Source organism: Pterocles gutturalis, unplaced genomic scaffold (genome assembly GCF_000699245.1).
Source record: "Pterocles gutturalis isolate BGI_N339 unplaced genomic scaffold, ASM69924v1 scaffold8463, whole genome shotgun sequence".
Taxonomy (NCBI): domain Eukaryota; kingdom Metazoa; phylum Chordata; class Aves; order Pterocliformes; family Pteroclidae; genus Pterocles; species Pterocles gutturalis.
In genome coordinates, this window is record NW_010120428.1 from 36,160 (window position 1) to 51,757 (window position 15,598).

General features: G+C 39.0%; 1 protein-coding gene across 1 annotated transcript in view; it reads left to right on the plus strand.

The window, feature by feature from the left end:
- The window catches only part of FHOD3 (formin homology 2 domain containing 3), a gene marked incomplete at its 5' end in the record, with an annotated part of 82,358 nt that overhangs the window by 26,613 nt on the left and 40,147 nt on the right, over positions 1 to 15,598 (plus strand). Inside the window, 3 exons of the mRNA XM_010076901.1 lie at positions 278 to 436; positions 9,581 to 9,763; positions 15,051 to 15,170. Of these exons, the coding sequence (XP_010075203.1) occupies positions 278 to 436; positions 9,581 to 9,763; positions 15,051 to 15,170 (462 nt within the window). The remainder of the gene's footprint in view (positions 1 to 277; positions 437 to 9,580; positions 9,764 to 15,050; positions 15,171 to 15,598) is intronic.

Here is a 15,598-nt window from a genome sequence, read left to right on the forward strand (position 1 = left end):
TTTTTTCAGACCAACTGCTGCCCTGAACTGCAGTGTTAGCTCTGCTTTTCACAGCATCTGAGGTTGCATTCGGCTCTCTGGTTAAATGCTGGCAGCTCATGCTGATACCAGCAAGGATGTGGTAGAATAATTCAGCTTTTTTGGATTACTATAAATGAATTAGATTTACGTTCAGCATCAGCACCCTTGAATAGGGGAAGTCATTAGTGAAAGGAGTGACTTTTTTCTTTATAAAACGCGCTGGAGGGATAATATTCTTGTTCTCTTCTTTACCAAGAAAACTGCTGCAGATGGGAAGAGACAGGAGATCATTGTATTGGACTCAAAACGAAGCAATGCTATTAATATTGGCTTGACTGTGTTGCCCCCTCCACGGACTATCAAGACTGCTATTCTGAACTTTGACGAATATGCCTTAAACAAGGAAGGAATAGAGGTAAGAAAAAGTAGGTGATGTCTTCAAGTCTGCATTTTCAGTGTTGTCTTCAAGTCTGCATTTTCAGTGTTTCCTTTTTCTTCAGTGCTGCATATGGTACAGGCCAGACTTTTCACAGAATGGGAAAAGGTGTTATATCATGACTGAGAGTTGAAACTCATCAAATCAGTGTAATGTGCTCAGAAGCATGTAATATTCACCTGAGGTTGGACATGCTGAGTAAACATGGATTTCTCTGCTTTGTTTGTGTCCAAGTTTCAGTAACAATTATGTTAATTACTGTCAGGATTTTCAGAGTATTGTCTGTTCCTCTGGAGCTAGACTGAAATATTGTGAGCAGCAAGAATAGGCAGTGATTTATTAGGGCTGATGCAACTGGTACAGGTTTTAAGAAAGTTTATGCCCGGCTAGCTGTTGAAGTCATTCTAGATTGTATATCTAATGGAAAACAAATACAGTGACTAGTTCTGCTCAAAATAGCATTTCTGTGTTACTGTTGTTTGAAGAAAAACAGTTGGTATAAAGATTACGGATGATGTAATTTTTACCATTACACGTTTGACTTTGCAGATATTCTTACCAAGATCCAAGATGAGCTCTGTTTATTTTTTCTTTTATCAAAAGATTTTTCTTCTATGAAGTGTAAAAGAAGCCTGCTGCTCCCCTGGTTTTTTTTTCATTGTGGTTGTATTAATTTCAAATCTTCCTTTTTTTTTTTTTTTTTTTTTTTTATTAAGCCTATATAATCTAGTAAGAGTAATCGGCACAACTACAAATCTCAACCAGTGGCTGAGCTGCAGAGGTCGTGTATTGATTCACAGTCACCTTTCAGTGGTTTGGCAGTGTGTTTCATGATTTCCCTCTTTCCACCTTCACTGTGCTGACTACAGAATAAAATGAGAAAAGCTGGCTGGAATGGAAATGGAGTTGCCAACAGTTACGTGCAAAAGGAATACTTGAGGCAAAAGATCATTCTAGCTAGAAGGCAAGGCCTTATTTATCCCTGTTAGAATATAGTTTCTTCCCAAAGCTGTGTTACTTATTTGCTGTATACATACCTTACTCATATTGTGAAGGTGACAAATCAGGCTAAAATTAATTTTTTTCCTGATCCAGGCCATGTACCCACCACTGCAGTTTGCAGTACTAAGCTTTAAAGTATTGTAGAGAAGTACCCTTCCAGCCAAGCCCAACTCAGACTGCTGGTTCAATCTCAGTGCTGTAGGCAGTGTTTCCATACAAAATCCAGCATAAAAAGGCTGATAAAGAAGGACACATCTTTATTATCTTCCATGTATCTTCTCCTTTGAATTGTGTCCTTCTCTGGCATGCCTGACAGAGGTTCAGCTGCTCTGCACAGCTCACCCTTTCCACTGCCAATGTTTGTAGCTGGTCTGTCCATCTGCCAACAGCCTGTAGTGTCCACAACTGTGAGTGTCTTATACCATCACACCCTGCTTTGAGTGGCCTTTCCATTAGCTGACAGAAACCCATAATTTCATTTAAAGTATGTGTGCAGGCAGTTTTCAAATTGAAGAATTCAGAAACCAGGAAATGCTACACTGTTGATTAACTTGTCCAGTGATAAAGAAAATGGGATTTCTGAGTTCTGTGTCCACAGCTTGAAGCTAAGGATGTGAGTAATCCTGATGTGATCATTCAAATATTTAAAATCAAGAGAAAGGGAATAAGCCGAGTATGAGAGGGCAGTGTGACCAGGTGGCCAAGAAGGCCAACAGCAGCCTGGCCTGTATCAGAAACAGTGTGGCCAGCAGGACTAGGGAAGTGAGTGGCCAGCAGGACTAGAGGAGCGATTGTCTTCAGGTACTTGGCACTGGTGGGCCTGCACATCAAATACTGTGTTCAGTTTTGGGCCCCTCACTACAAGAGAGACATTGAGATGCTGGAGCATGTCTGAAGAAGAGCAGCGAAGCTGGTGAAGGGTCTAGAGACCTCAAGTCCTATGAAGAGTGGCTGAGGGAACTGGGGTTGTTTAGTCTGGAGAAAAGGAGGCTGATGGGAGACCTTATCACTCTACAACTACCTGAAAGGAGGTTGTAGCGAGGCGGGTGGCCGTGTCTTTTCTAAAGGAACAAGTGGTAGGACAAGAGAACATTACCTCAAGAATGTGCCAGGGGAGGTTTAAACTGGATATTAGGAAAAAATTGTTCACCAAAAGGGTTGTCCAGCATTGGAACAGGCTGCTCAGAGAAGTGTTTGCGTCACCATCCCTGGAGGAATTTAAAAGATGTGGAGATGTGGTGCTTATGGTTATGGTTTAGTAGTGGACTTGGCAGTGTTAGGTTTACAGTTGGACTTGGTGATGTTAAAGGTCTTTTTCAACATAAATGATTATATGATTCTATGGAGCAGAGCCTAGGTAATTTGCACCTTGAGGGATGAAGCCTTTATTGGTTGGGAAGGCTGATGTTCATGAAGAAAAGTTTTTTTTCCTTTTTTTCTTTTTTTTTTTTTTATGTTCCATATTTATTTACTTCTTATCAGGTAAACCCCTGCACTGAATTCAGATTCCTTTTCCCAGTCTCCAGTGTACAGATTTTTCTTATAGCACATTGTCACAGAGTCAGACAGACATTTATAGCAAGATATAGGACTGGATTAAGCTATGCAGAATTGGCCAAGAGGTGCAAAGAGAGATACAGAAATGCATCATTGTGAGTTCCACTGTTTCCAGCAGAGCCCTTCTTCAGTTTTCCATGTTACCCCTTTGATCTACAGCATAGACAAGCTTTGTTTTCTGTTTGTCTTATCCTCCGTATCTGTCTGTTCATTGTCTTTAGCCTTAGAGGGAACATGGGTTGTCTTTTCAGTCTAGATTTTTAGAAAGTTTTCTGGTTCGTATCTGCAGTTCCTAAATATTAGGAAATAATTGGTAGTGATGATGAATGAATCGGTAATAGTGTAAACATCAGCTTTGTTCACATAAAAATGCAGAGAATAAAGGAAATTATTTGCTTTATAAATATAGCTAATCTATAGGCTGAATGAGGCAGGACTGGTATAGAAAAATTATTTAATTGGTCTAATTAAAAAACTGAATCACAGTGGGTACTGAAAAACCTTTCTGCGTAGTTGTCTAGAAGAGCTGTCACAGATAGTAAGCAGAGGAGAGACACTAAGGAGAGCAGGACAAGAGATGTGATGTATCTGATGAGGACATAACATTCACTGCTAAAATTTCAGAGAAGCTGTAATTTAGTGTCATCTTCATCTTTTAGGGGATCCAACACAGAGCAGGGCACTAACAGGGTGTAAAGCCACCTGAGCCATCTGTTGTCTTGGCTATGAGCTCTGTGCTATGTCACTCACTGAGGAGCGTCATCAATGTTGCGTTAGTGTGCATGTGGCTTTAGTTCTGCATCTTGGTGGATAAGTTCATATTAGATGGTGTCTTAAAACTGACCTTAGCAATTCCTTTAAGGACAGTGGACTAAATTAACACTGACAGTAGTGCTAGCAACAACACAGTAATGCAGTGTGATGCAGGCTACAAGTTTGTGATAGACCAACTTATCATCAAATTCATAGTGACCCAGTAAACCCTTTGCTACTCTCCTACATTCTGCTGAATGCTGATTTGCTTGTGCCATTTAACTCTTGTTAGTAATTCATACATTCCTTTTTAATTTCAAATATGTAACTAAGATAGGAGAAAAAATTATCCACGTATTTTAAAGCCTTCTATGCCTAAGTATGTTGCATATTTTAGGCCGTGTATTTGAAGTGGTTAGGTTCCCCTGAAGTGTGAAGAAGGGCAAGGAAATGGGACACGGTGCTAGAAAGGCAGATGTAGTACATTTAGTATGCAGAGCAGGCACTGTTAGAAACATATTTTCAAAGAAATGAACAGTGTGTGTCTGCAAGCATGTGTCAATCCAACTAAAACTTTTTTGCCACCTTACGTTTGCCAAAGTGGTTGAGTTTTGCTTTCTTTGAAAGCTTGGCATTCATTGTTTTCAAACAACTTGGAGCTCGCTGCAGGATAAAGAACTGCCTGCTTAGCATGGATGAGGGCTTTCTGTGAGCTAAGCAAAAGAGATGAGCTTAAAATCCTGGCACCTAATTTTAATGAAGTGTATCATGGGCAACTGCATACCCACATTTGTTAAGTAATTTGAAGTCCAGGTGTCTGGAGTGGCTAGGTATCCCTGAGATGTAAAAAGGGGTAAGAAATGAGAGCTTGGCGTTAAAAAAGGCAGATGGTGACCTGTACAAACAAAAAATAAAGTTTGATTTTTGGAAATGATCAAGATATTTAAGTTTCTGTTCTGATAGTTGCGTGATACGTTGGCATTTGCAGTTTCCAATTTGTTTAGCTAATGCTTTGAAAAACTGTGACGGGATGCTTCAAATTATGCTAGCTCATGTGACCTGAAAGAACACCTCTTTTCACAAGTCTGGACGGAAGAGAAAACGGACTCAATGGTGCCTTGCTGGCCATGCACCCACAGTCAGTGTATCACTGCCCTAACAAGTTTCTGACTTCATTTAAAGAAAAAAGCTACACTTTTGCTCCTTGCAGCAAACCAAAACATATTCTTGTGATGGGTTTACCCTTGACTGGGAGCCAACTCCACACAGCCACTCTCTCACACTCCCCCCTCCCAGGGATGGGGAAGAGAGTTAAAGGGGTAAAGGGAAAAGAGACTTGTGGGTTGAGATAAGAACAACTTAATAACTAAACCACAATAATAATATATGCAAATATACAAATGAGTGATACACAGTGATACTGCTCACTACCCAATGACCAAGGCTCAGCCCCCTCCTGGCTAACGATCCCGGAGCAGGGAGAGTCCCAAAACTGCGCTCCCGGAACAGAGATAAGAGCCCAAGCATCCCAGATCAAGAGCTGACCGTGGGAGCAAGATGACTCTGGGAGAGGGAACCACCTGGAGCGAGATCACCAAGAGCAGAAAAGAGATCTAGAGCAAAAGGGCCAAGTTTCAGAGAGCTCTCACCTATATACTGGGCATGATGTGCATGTTATGGAATAGACTATTGTCCACTTTATGTCTCAATCCTAAACCTAAGATCGAATCCTAGGCTAGTAATTGGGGCTGTGCTCCCTCCCAGCTTCTCCTGCACCTGCAGACACTGGCGCAGCAGAGAGGCTGAAATGTCCTTGACTGTCCTGACAACAACTATAAGTATCACTGTTACCAGCTTTCTTCTTAGCACAAATCCAAAACGCAGCCTCTTACTAGCTATTGTGAAGAAAGTTAACTCTGTCTCAGCTGAAAACAGGACAGTTCTACAGTTTCTGTGACCAGCAATGGGCATGTTCATGTGTTTCAGTAGAAAGCTTAGGAAGTGGAGAGGTCTGACCAAGGCAACAGCTGTCAGTTCCTGATTTATAGGGATGGCTATCAGGCATTTTAGATGTAGTTCCTTCTCAGAATTGGATCATTTTTGGAAGAGTTGAAAGAAAATTAGTGCAGGAAGCCTCACTTTCTGTGGAGTCCTGACCTTCATATGCTCTTATATTTTGTTAGTGTTTCTGCAGGTAATGCAAACTACTGATGTGTCTCATTAATAGCTTCCTGGAAGGCTGAATTGTGAGAGCCTTTTTGGAGCTGAATCATCTGCTGAGGCCTGTCAAGTATCTGATGAAATACCCACTAATGTATATTTGGTTATGCAGATTATGAATTTGTGGGCCTTGAGCCACAGAAAGCTTTGGACCCAACAACAACCGGTTCGGTTTACTAATTTTTTCAGGCTCCTTTTCACCTGGTAAAATCAACTGAAACCAAATGTGAAAGCCAAGGCACCCCTGCAACCTCATCATCACTGAGAAGCCCCAATATCTCTTGAAAAAGAGAACTTAAGCACCTAATTTCCACAGAGCCTCTGGGCTGTTCACAGTCTCTCATTAGATGCTTCCTTGTGTCCCACACTGAGGCCTGTAACCCTCAGGTATATGGGCTTTATAAATTTTGCCCTGTGAGCCTTGTAGGCTTTCGTCTTTGAAATTTTTGGAGATCATACATCAAGATGGTCAAGTCCAGGAAATAAGAAGTTTGATCCCTTCGCTGAAAGTTCAAGCAAGAGCCTGGGTCCAGCAGTCCAGGAGCAGAATAGTTAGGATCTATTAACTTACGCGAACAGGATCTCCAAAAATTGCTTCTTTTTCTCCATGAAAAGAGTTGTGGACAGGTTTTCCTCAGAATGTTAGTCTCTGACCCGAACAGTTGTGCAAGAATGCATGGAGGTGAAATATGTGTATCACACATTTTAGAGGATATGAGCCTAGGGTTTATTGATAACCAGTTCTTCTTCAATCGACCTGAAGAATGCTGTACTGGGGAGAGCATTATGAACTAATGATTAGATTCAAAGCTATTTGTGATTTAATGGTCACATCAAGTGCCAGTAACCTTCTGCCCTGCTGTGTTTTTATGCTATTTTTACTGTCAGTGATGTTGAAAAAAATAATAAAAATAAAAGTAATAATAAACCGGCAGATGGTGTACTCATTGGTTTCCAGCGCTGAACAAATGGCTCAAATTAGTCATAGAGTGGAAATCATGACTGAGAGCATTTTACCTCTTGCTCAGGGACACACCAAGGATGATGACCAGCAGGATCAGAATTATTTGCCTAGGCATATTAGAAGTGCCGGTGAGTAGGTCATTGTTATGGGGGCAGATGCGCCCTGGATGGTGTGAGACCTGCCAGCAGCCCCACTCCCATTGAGGCAGGGCTTTCAGCAGCAGGGGTGATCCTCTGTGGCTGGCACCACAAGTACAGCCTCTTTCACTTGGCGTTTCACAGACGACAGTGTGCGGCACAGCAGCCTTGCAGTACTTGGACTTGAATGCTCTTTGTCAGCTCCATCTGGCTTGTGGTGTTTACATAAAGCTCAAGGAGGAGGAGAGTTCCTTTGGAAATAAAGCTTACTGTTTCATTGCTCTCTTTAAAATGCCCGAAAGCAGTGCAAAATATCTGGAGTGAAGGCCCTGCACCGCCACAAAATACTTGTGGGATCCCTGGATAGCTGCCAAAAGCCCTAGTCATTTGTAGGAGGCAGTTGAAAATACTGCTGAAGTGTTAGCCTTCAAAAATGCATCAGAAGCATTTTTACATCCATCACATGGCTACTGCTAAACTCTCCATGTATGGATGTTCGTATGATCTTATTTGACAGTTGCCCTGGCTCAGCTTAGGGGGTGTTGTCTTCTTGTTGTGGAAGAGAGAAGGAAACACTGGGAGGCCTGATTTCTTCAAAGGACACTCTGCAAAACATGTCTTCTTATGAGTTTCAGACTCAGTCTCTCTTCTTTATGAACTTTTTTAGATCAGTATTGGTTAAGCACTGAAAAATGCTCTGAAGCAGCTACTTATAAATCTCTAGTTTAATGTTTGGCTTGACCTAAGTTACAGATTTCAGTGTATGTGGATGAATGGATGGATGGATGGATGGATGGTTGATAGCACATCTCAAAATCAGTACACAAATGCTAGCAATCAGAACAGGTGTCCATCAGAATATTTTCAAAACAGTCATTGGCAGGGAAAGGAAAAGCTCCAGAATGTACTGAGGGATTTTCCACCTCTTCTTTTTTCCATAGGATATTATTTTTTTATGGTAGAAGCTTGCAGTGTTCAAGCAAGGAGGCTTTTTTTTTTTTTTTTTTAAATGAAAGGTTGAGCCAAAATTAAGAGAAGGAAACGCTGCTTTATTTATGTTTATGGAAGTCAGCATAAGAAGATGGACAGCAATACAAATGCTGTGGCTAAAATTAAATATGTCCTGGTTCAACAAATTGAAATTATTTGCTATCTTAATTCTTGTTCTTCACCTATTCGACCAGGAAAAGTCCGTTGCTCCAGTGCTGTACAAGGAGTCAGATGACTTATCAGTACTGGAAGGGGACAGTTGTGCTACTTTGATGAAGCACTGGAACAAGGCTGTAGTTTGGATTGGCAGGTCTGATAGCATTTTGGCTGTATTTTTGTTGTTCTCTCTTCCCTCTCAAAACAGCCTCTATCATTATAGAAGACTACAGAAAAAAACATGTAATTCTTCAGATGAATAAACGTAAGTTGTGTTGAAACTCTATTGCTTTAATTAATTAGTCAATTGGCAGGGTAAAGACATCAAATTATCTGATGCCTTTGTGTTGTGTTATTTTGCTTTTCTTTTTCATTCTAAAATTAATTTATTGTGGTAAAAACTAATTAAGAAGCAATACCTTAGAAAGTAGAACTTTGAGAAGGAAAGCTGCCACATGTAAATAACATGTAAATTCTAAGAGTTAAAGGGAAAAAATAAATGTTTTGAGCCATACTGACAGCAGAAACTGAAAATATTGAGATCCTTTTTCATAAATATTTTAGACTTCAGATCAAAAGAGATTTATGTTATGCAATGCATAATTCAGCTTTAAATTCAATGCATGTTCCTTGGGAAGTTGTCCTTAGTTTGGGTGAAATTTTTGGGAGTGACCTAGTATGCTGCAATAGTTATTACGTTTCATAATAAACAAATTCAACTGCAAAAAAAACCTTAAAATTATGAGAACAGCAAGGGACAGGAGTCCTGAAGGTATTTCTGTATACTGACAAGCACACTTCAAAATTCATAGATGTTGAAGCTAAAAGGAACCTGCTATCTAATCTGACCTGCTGTAAATCACAGGCCACAAAACTTCACTCCTTCTACCCTCAACTTCCATATATAATTTGCAGAAAGGCGGCCAGTATTGATTTGGAGATATGAAAGCTGAGAGCAGTCCTAACCAGTTTCACTGTCTGTCTTCAGTGTTTTATCCTGTGATTAACTATATCCACTGACTACACATTTTAAGAAATGCATGTTTATACAGATGTGTTTTTCAACTGCAGATGTTCGAGATAGCAGGCCTTTTTTTGCTCTCTTGTGTAGTGAGTGGGTTGGTGCTTGGTTACTACAGTGCTGTCCTAATTTGCCAGTCACTGACTAAGGACTTCTCTTGTTGCTGCTTGAGAAGTCACCCAGTGTCACAGGAGCTCGGGCAAAGTGCAAGCGAAGCTCATTGCGTGAGCCTGCACTGCAGGAGCATCCCTGTATTACTGCATCCAGCCCTCACGTGCCTTTTGGCCCTGCCGCTGATGCCTGCCTTTTGTCTCCCTTCACAGAAAATCCTGACCATGATCCCAACCGAGGAGGAGAAGCAAAAGATCCAGGAGGCACAGCTGGCAAACCCCGATGTCCCCCTGGGCAGCGCCGAACAGTTCCTTCTCACCCTCTCCTCCATCAGCGAACTCTCTGCCAGGCTCCAGCTCTGGGCTTTCAAGATGGACTACGAGATAGTGGAAAAGGTAAGGAGAAAGAAGGGAGGCAGGGGTGGAAACTCTTCCAAGGCTTCACTTAATTTTTCTCTGACATTGTTATAAGTGTGTATTTTGAGGAAATGGTAAATGGGTTGCTTTTGTTTCAGTGGCCAACCAGGATACAGCTAAAATGATCCTTCATAATCTGTTTCTTCTATAAAAGAAAATTAGAGATTATGTCTTCCTTCCTCTAATTAGGCAGTAATGATGTTAGAACAAAGAAGAGGGCTGAATCCTTACCACATCTTCTCCAGATGTTATTATTCAGGAAATTCTTACTTCAGAGCAGTAAGAATTTTTCTTTGGATAAAGATTGAATGAGGACTGCAGTATTCAGCCTTACATTGTAAAATGAGAGTATTGATCTTACATGCATTTGAACTAAGGAAAACACCATCCATTAAAGTTATTTCTGTTTAAAACTCTCTTTCAAAGTTATAAACAAAAGATAAGACATCCTTCAAGGGTTGAGCTCTTTTCAGTTCATAGACAGTTGTTGCCACCTTCTTCATGGATGGCATTTATTCAGAGAACACTATAATTGGATTGTCTGTGATGAATCACAGACACAAATTTCAAAATGGCAGCATATAATTTTGGTGCATAGGTGAAGCAGAATTAAACTGTGTAGGCAATTTCAGCTACTTGCTGACTTTCACAAGCTCTTTCAGGAACCTCAGCCCAGGAACCTTCTGGCTACACTGCTGGTGCATACCCTATGTATTGCTCTTCAGGCAGCTCTCTCCTCTATATATTAATTTTGTGTGTATCTGTGCACATATGTGAATATTAAAAAATCGGTATAACTTTGTGTGATACGGATTCTAAGATGTGGGGCATGCTTTTGAAAATGCCTTATGCTTACCTAGCCACAGTTATTTAACAAGCTATACAGCAGTGGATTGATTTGCAGATGATGCTGTCAAGATTACTTAACCTCTGCTTAATTTTCTTAAATTTTAGGAAATACAATCACACTAATATTCAGGAATTTTTAATTGTGACATTTTAGTCTGAGAGATTTACGTTTCTGACTTTTAAAACGTAAAATACTTGTATCTGGTTTGAATACTTTTTTGCCTGGTTTGTTTGTTTGTTTGTTTGTTTGTTTTTTGTACTCTGGTACAGCTATTCATTCTGCTCTGAAGTTACCACAGGCTAACTTGTTCCTTTCATGTGACCTGAGTTAGCTGTAGCTGTTAATCTATGTCTACACCTAGAATTTCAAACTTCCTCTCAATCAAAAGTTAACATTTGAAGCACTGAAAGCTAAAGAAGATAATTTTCCTTTTGGTGATCCTATAATGTTTATGCCACAAAGTTAATGAATTGCCAGCTAAAATCCATGTAGAAAGGATGCTAGTATAAAAAGTCTCAAATACTGAAGTTACTCAAAGAAGCAGTAGCTGGAGTGAGGATAGGACCAAGATTTTTATCCCTGTTGAAAGGTAGATAGGCCTGAGTCTGGTACTTACCATGAAATGGTACAGGAAATAACATGTGGTAACTCTGATAAAATGAGAGGAGCATGTGATAAGAAACCTAGCAGACAAGCATAGATATGAGAGACAGCTTGGGCTTTAGCTGGGTCAAGAGGAAGATAAAAGAACAGACATCAGAGGTACCAAGAGAGAGTGAGCAGCTGGGTCTCTCCAGTAACAAAAGGTTAAAGTCAGAGTTTGAGTTCCATGTAACCAATAAACATAAGCCTTGTTTAGACTGAGATAAGATACCGTGAGCTTAAAATTAATTATTAATTTTAAATAAAATTAAATTCATTAAATTAAATTAATTAAAAATAAGTAGTTTGCATTAATTATTATTATTATAATAAAAGAATCCTCTAACCTGCTAAATACCTTCTGTTTTTGAAACTATGTTTTTGCAGAAGATCCATCTGCAAATGGGCAAACCCTTCCTGAAACTTAGGTGCCAAATCACCTCCACAGTTTTTGTCTTTTTTTTTTTTTGTCCAGCATTCGCTTGATTTTTTAAAAATCTATTTTAAAATTAGGAAAATTCATGACAGTTGCAAAGGCACTCATATTATTTATCAAGTCACACATATATTTTATGTAAGAATCTAATTAACTTTACTATTATTTCTATGAGGCTGTAATTTTCAGATGGTCCATGACATCAACAGTGTGAAATACCTGAGTTGTTGATGTAAGGTTGGGGTTCTCATTCGTGAGAATCGTTTTCTAATTGTCCCAGAGCAGAGTTTTACCTAAGTAGGTCTTAGCACTGTCTCTGACAACCTGAAAGAAAACAGCATGAAATTGCTCAAGAAAAGGGTTAAGGTAGATATTGTTCATGTTTTTAGGAAAAGCTTTCTAGGCATAATGAAGGAAGTCATATTTCTTGGATTGATTTTAATTAACTAAAGCAAGTCAGGGTACATTTGTAGGGAGCAGCCTCAGACTGTGAGGGGCTGAACTGGATAAATACTTATTCTTTGCTCTTTACAGGCAGTTGTGGTACAATTGCAGCTTTCACTGTAAGCTGTAAAGCATGCATCAGTGCATTGTGTTAGAAAATCAAATACGTGCATGTGAAAATAAAACAGGAAAACCCTTTCCAAATGATCTGTTTGATAATGTGTATGCTGTTTTGACATGTTAACATGAGTCTAAGGTACTGTATGCCTACTGGAGGTCGCCAATGGAACAATAATTTTTCTCACCTTTCTTTTGGTATCATATCTTAAAGGCATAGACAAAAGGCATAGAATTTCAACTTTAAATCTTAATTTTCAGACTTTTGATTGCTCTGAAAAATTAGACTGTGTTACTGCTAGTTCTTTGTACTGAACTATTTATGATACAGATACTGTCAAATTTAACTGTCTCTAAGGGAGTTTAAAGGTCTTAAAAAGAGGAGTAGAATCTTTAGTTTTTCTAAATCAGTTTTTTTGTTTTTTTCTTAGCAATGCTGTGGGCAAATATATCCATATTGTTGACAACTTTAAAGGATCATTAATTAATATAAGCAGGTGTAGAAATGAGAAAAGTAGAACTGGTAAAGAAAAGGGTTTCTTTCAGTTTCTTTTCTGAGCAGAAAGATTACTCCTGACTCTAATCTTCTGGAGACTCTGCTAGAGAAATGAGTTCAAAAAGATTGTACCTTTGAGTGATGCTTAAACTGTCCGGAAATTTTTAAAAGTACTCAGAGCTTTTTAAGTTTTACTGTATGATCTTAATGCTTTCTGTTGTTTTAAAAGGGTAAGATACTTTATGCAGGCCAGTCTTGATGTGAATGCACATATAGCAAATTACATTTTGGTCATCTCAAAGTTCCCATCCCAACCAAGTTTTTACCCCTCCCAGAAAAGCATGCACTGGAACTTGTATAGGTGCAGTAAGCTAAAATTCTTACCAATATAGCAGGTTGGCAACAATGCATATGCCAGATCAGCTGTACACGGCACGTGTGCTGCATCATCCATGTCCCAGGACCACTGGATTCGTTGCACATATGTAGTTGAGTTTATTTGCGTATGCATGTGAAACATTTATCTGGCATTATCAGACATCTTGCAGCCAGAAATTCAGGACAAATGAAGTTTGCTCAAGCTCAAGTTTCATTCAAGCATAATTTCTAGGTGAAAAATAGAAACATGGTAAATAAGAATACGTGGTAGCTAAGGATATGTCGTAGCTCTGCATTATGTATCTGCCCTCTCTAGGTAGATGACGAGTTTTATAGGGAACAAGGATGGGTATTTCGTCTGTTAATACAGCATCTAGTACATTGGTTTCTATTGTTTTTAAAGCTACAATATAATAAAAAAAAATAGTTATAAATGTGAACAATATGCAAAAAAGTCTAAGCTTGGACAACTTCCATGTAAATAGCTAAATGAAGGGCTACAATGTGGCCTGCTTGGAAGCCTTTTATGCTACCTTTTCATTCACCTTTAGAATGTTTTAAGTTAACCTTTTAGGAATGGTTTTTTAACAGGTTGCAAATTGATGCAAGTGAAATAGTTCAAAAGCCAGTGTTTACAGCAGATGCAGGGCAGTTTGATTCATCCTCATAATGCAACAAAACAAATCAACCCTGACTTGTAAAGCAATTCAAAGAATTCTGTGCAGCAGTTAATTGATTTTAGCTTAACTTGATAAAGTCTTGGGTTATTTAGCACCTCTCCTCTGATGCATAAATTACTTTGGTCACTATGCTATCCCTTAATTTGTCTCAAATTTGCCATATTCTTTTGTTTTCAAGAGATAAATTGTTCTGTAGTGACTAGAAATGTATGTTTCCTTCATCTTTGTGCTCTTATTTATGACAAAATATCACTACATTGTTGAGCGACCCATTGTATTTGTCCAAGAAAGTGAATTTCTCATCTGTTTTGCCTCATGGTCTAAAATAACAGCTTAATTTTGGAGTCTTGGCTCATAAAGAGTGTAATAATTTGGGAAAACAATGATGCTCATGGATGCTTAGGATGGCATTTGGAGATAGAAACAATGTGAACTGTTATTGTGAATACAAAATAAATAGCCCTCGGCCTCACACAAAGACATAGAAATAAACTCTGTCAACTCAGTTACCCTCGCTCTCTTCCTTTGGACTCTGTGGTGTAGTTCACTTCCCAAGGTAATGGAAGAGCATTTATGTTTTCAGGACTTATTAGTTTACATACCTACACTCAGATTAAATGTGTGGTTGGAAGATGCATTAGGATTAAAATGAGAACACTTATAAATCTTGGTGTTTGCAGTGTTTTGCTTTGGTTTATTTTTATTTTTTTTTCATGTTTAAGTCACACAAGGACAAAACAATATCTAAAACTCGGAGGTGGCCATGATTTGAAGAAAGGTTTAGGGTCAGGCTACGAATGTCAAGTCAGCCAGGGTTCTAACTTTTTTTGTTTGTTTTTCAAAGATTAAAAAAAATAGTTGTAAGACACTTTTTTATCCCCTGAGGCAGGGGGATGTTCATGCATCTAACTCAAATGCAGCAACCCCTTCTCTGATTCTCTCTCTCCTGTTTGGAATCACAGAATAATCCCCAGGACAAGTAAGGCAATTGCATACATAAAGAAGCAACATTAGGAAAGTATTCTATGTATTTTTTTGCTGTCCTTGCATGTGATTTATTAGCTGGAACATGGAAGAGAGCCAGCACACATGGCCAGTTTGCACTCTGCAAGACGCCAGTTCAGGAACTTTTTACAGTAATTAATCTAAGCCATAGAATTAAAAATTTAAAGCAGCTATATCCAACGGCAGCCTTCACTTTCTTGTTTCTGTTCTCATGGCAGGAAGTTGCAGAACCACTTTTAGACCTGAAGGAAGGAATGGACCAACTGGAGCACAATAAAACTTTGGGATTTATCCTTTCTACTCTACTAGCCATTGGGAACTTTCTGAATGGAACCAACGTAAGTCTGATGTCCCAGCATTTTCCCAGCTTTTTCCTTCAAAAAAAATAAAATTCAAAACCATTGTGACAGTTGCAACCTAGTATTTATTTTGTACTAAAAAAAAATTTAGAAAACAGAACCTACTTTTTATTGTGTGTCAGGGTCCTCTTTCAGCATAACCCGAAGGAAATGTGGAGCTAGGCACTCTTCTGGTGTAACTCCCTTGAGTTTAGTATTGATGCTTCCCATTCAAATTGTGAGACCTGTGTCATGACTCATTTCACTGCAGATGCAGTGATTTTAGGCCTACTGTTCAGCAAGTTAAAAATAAATAAAAGCACTAAGTTTCTTTTGCTGTAGGATTCTTATTCTTTCCCCTCTGCCCCTACTTGGTAATGTGTAATAATCTGCATGGGAAGCAGTAAACATTTTTACTTTTAATTTCT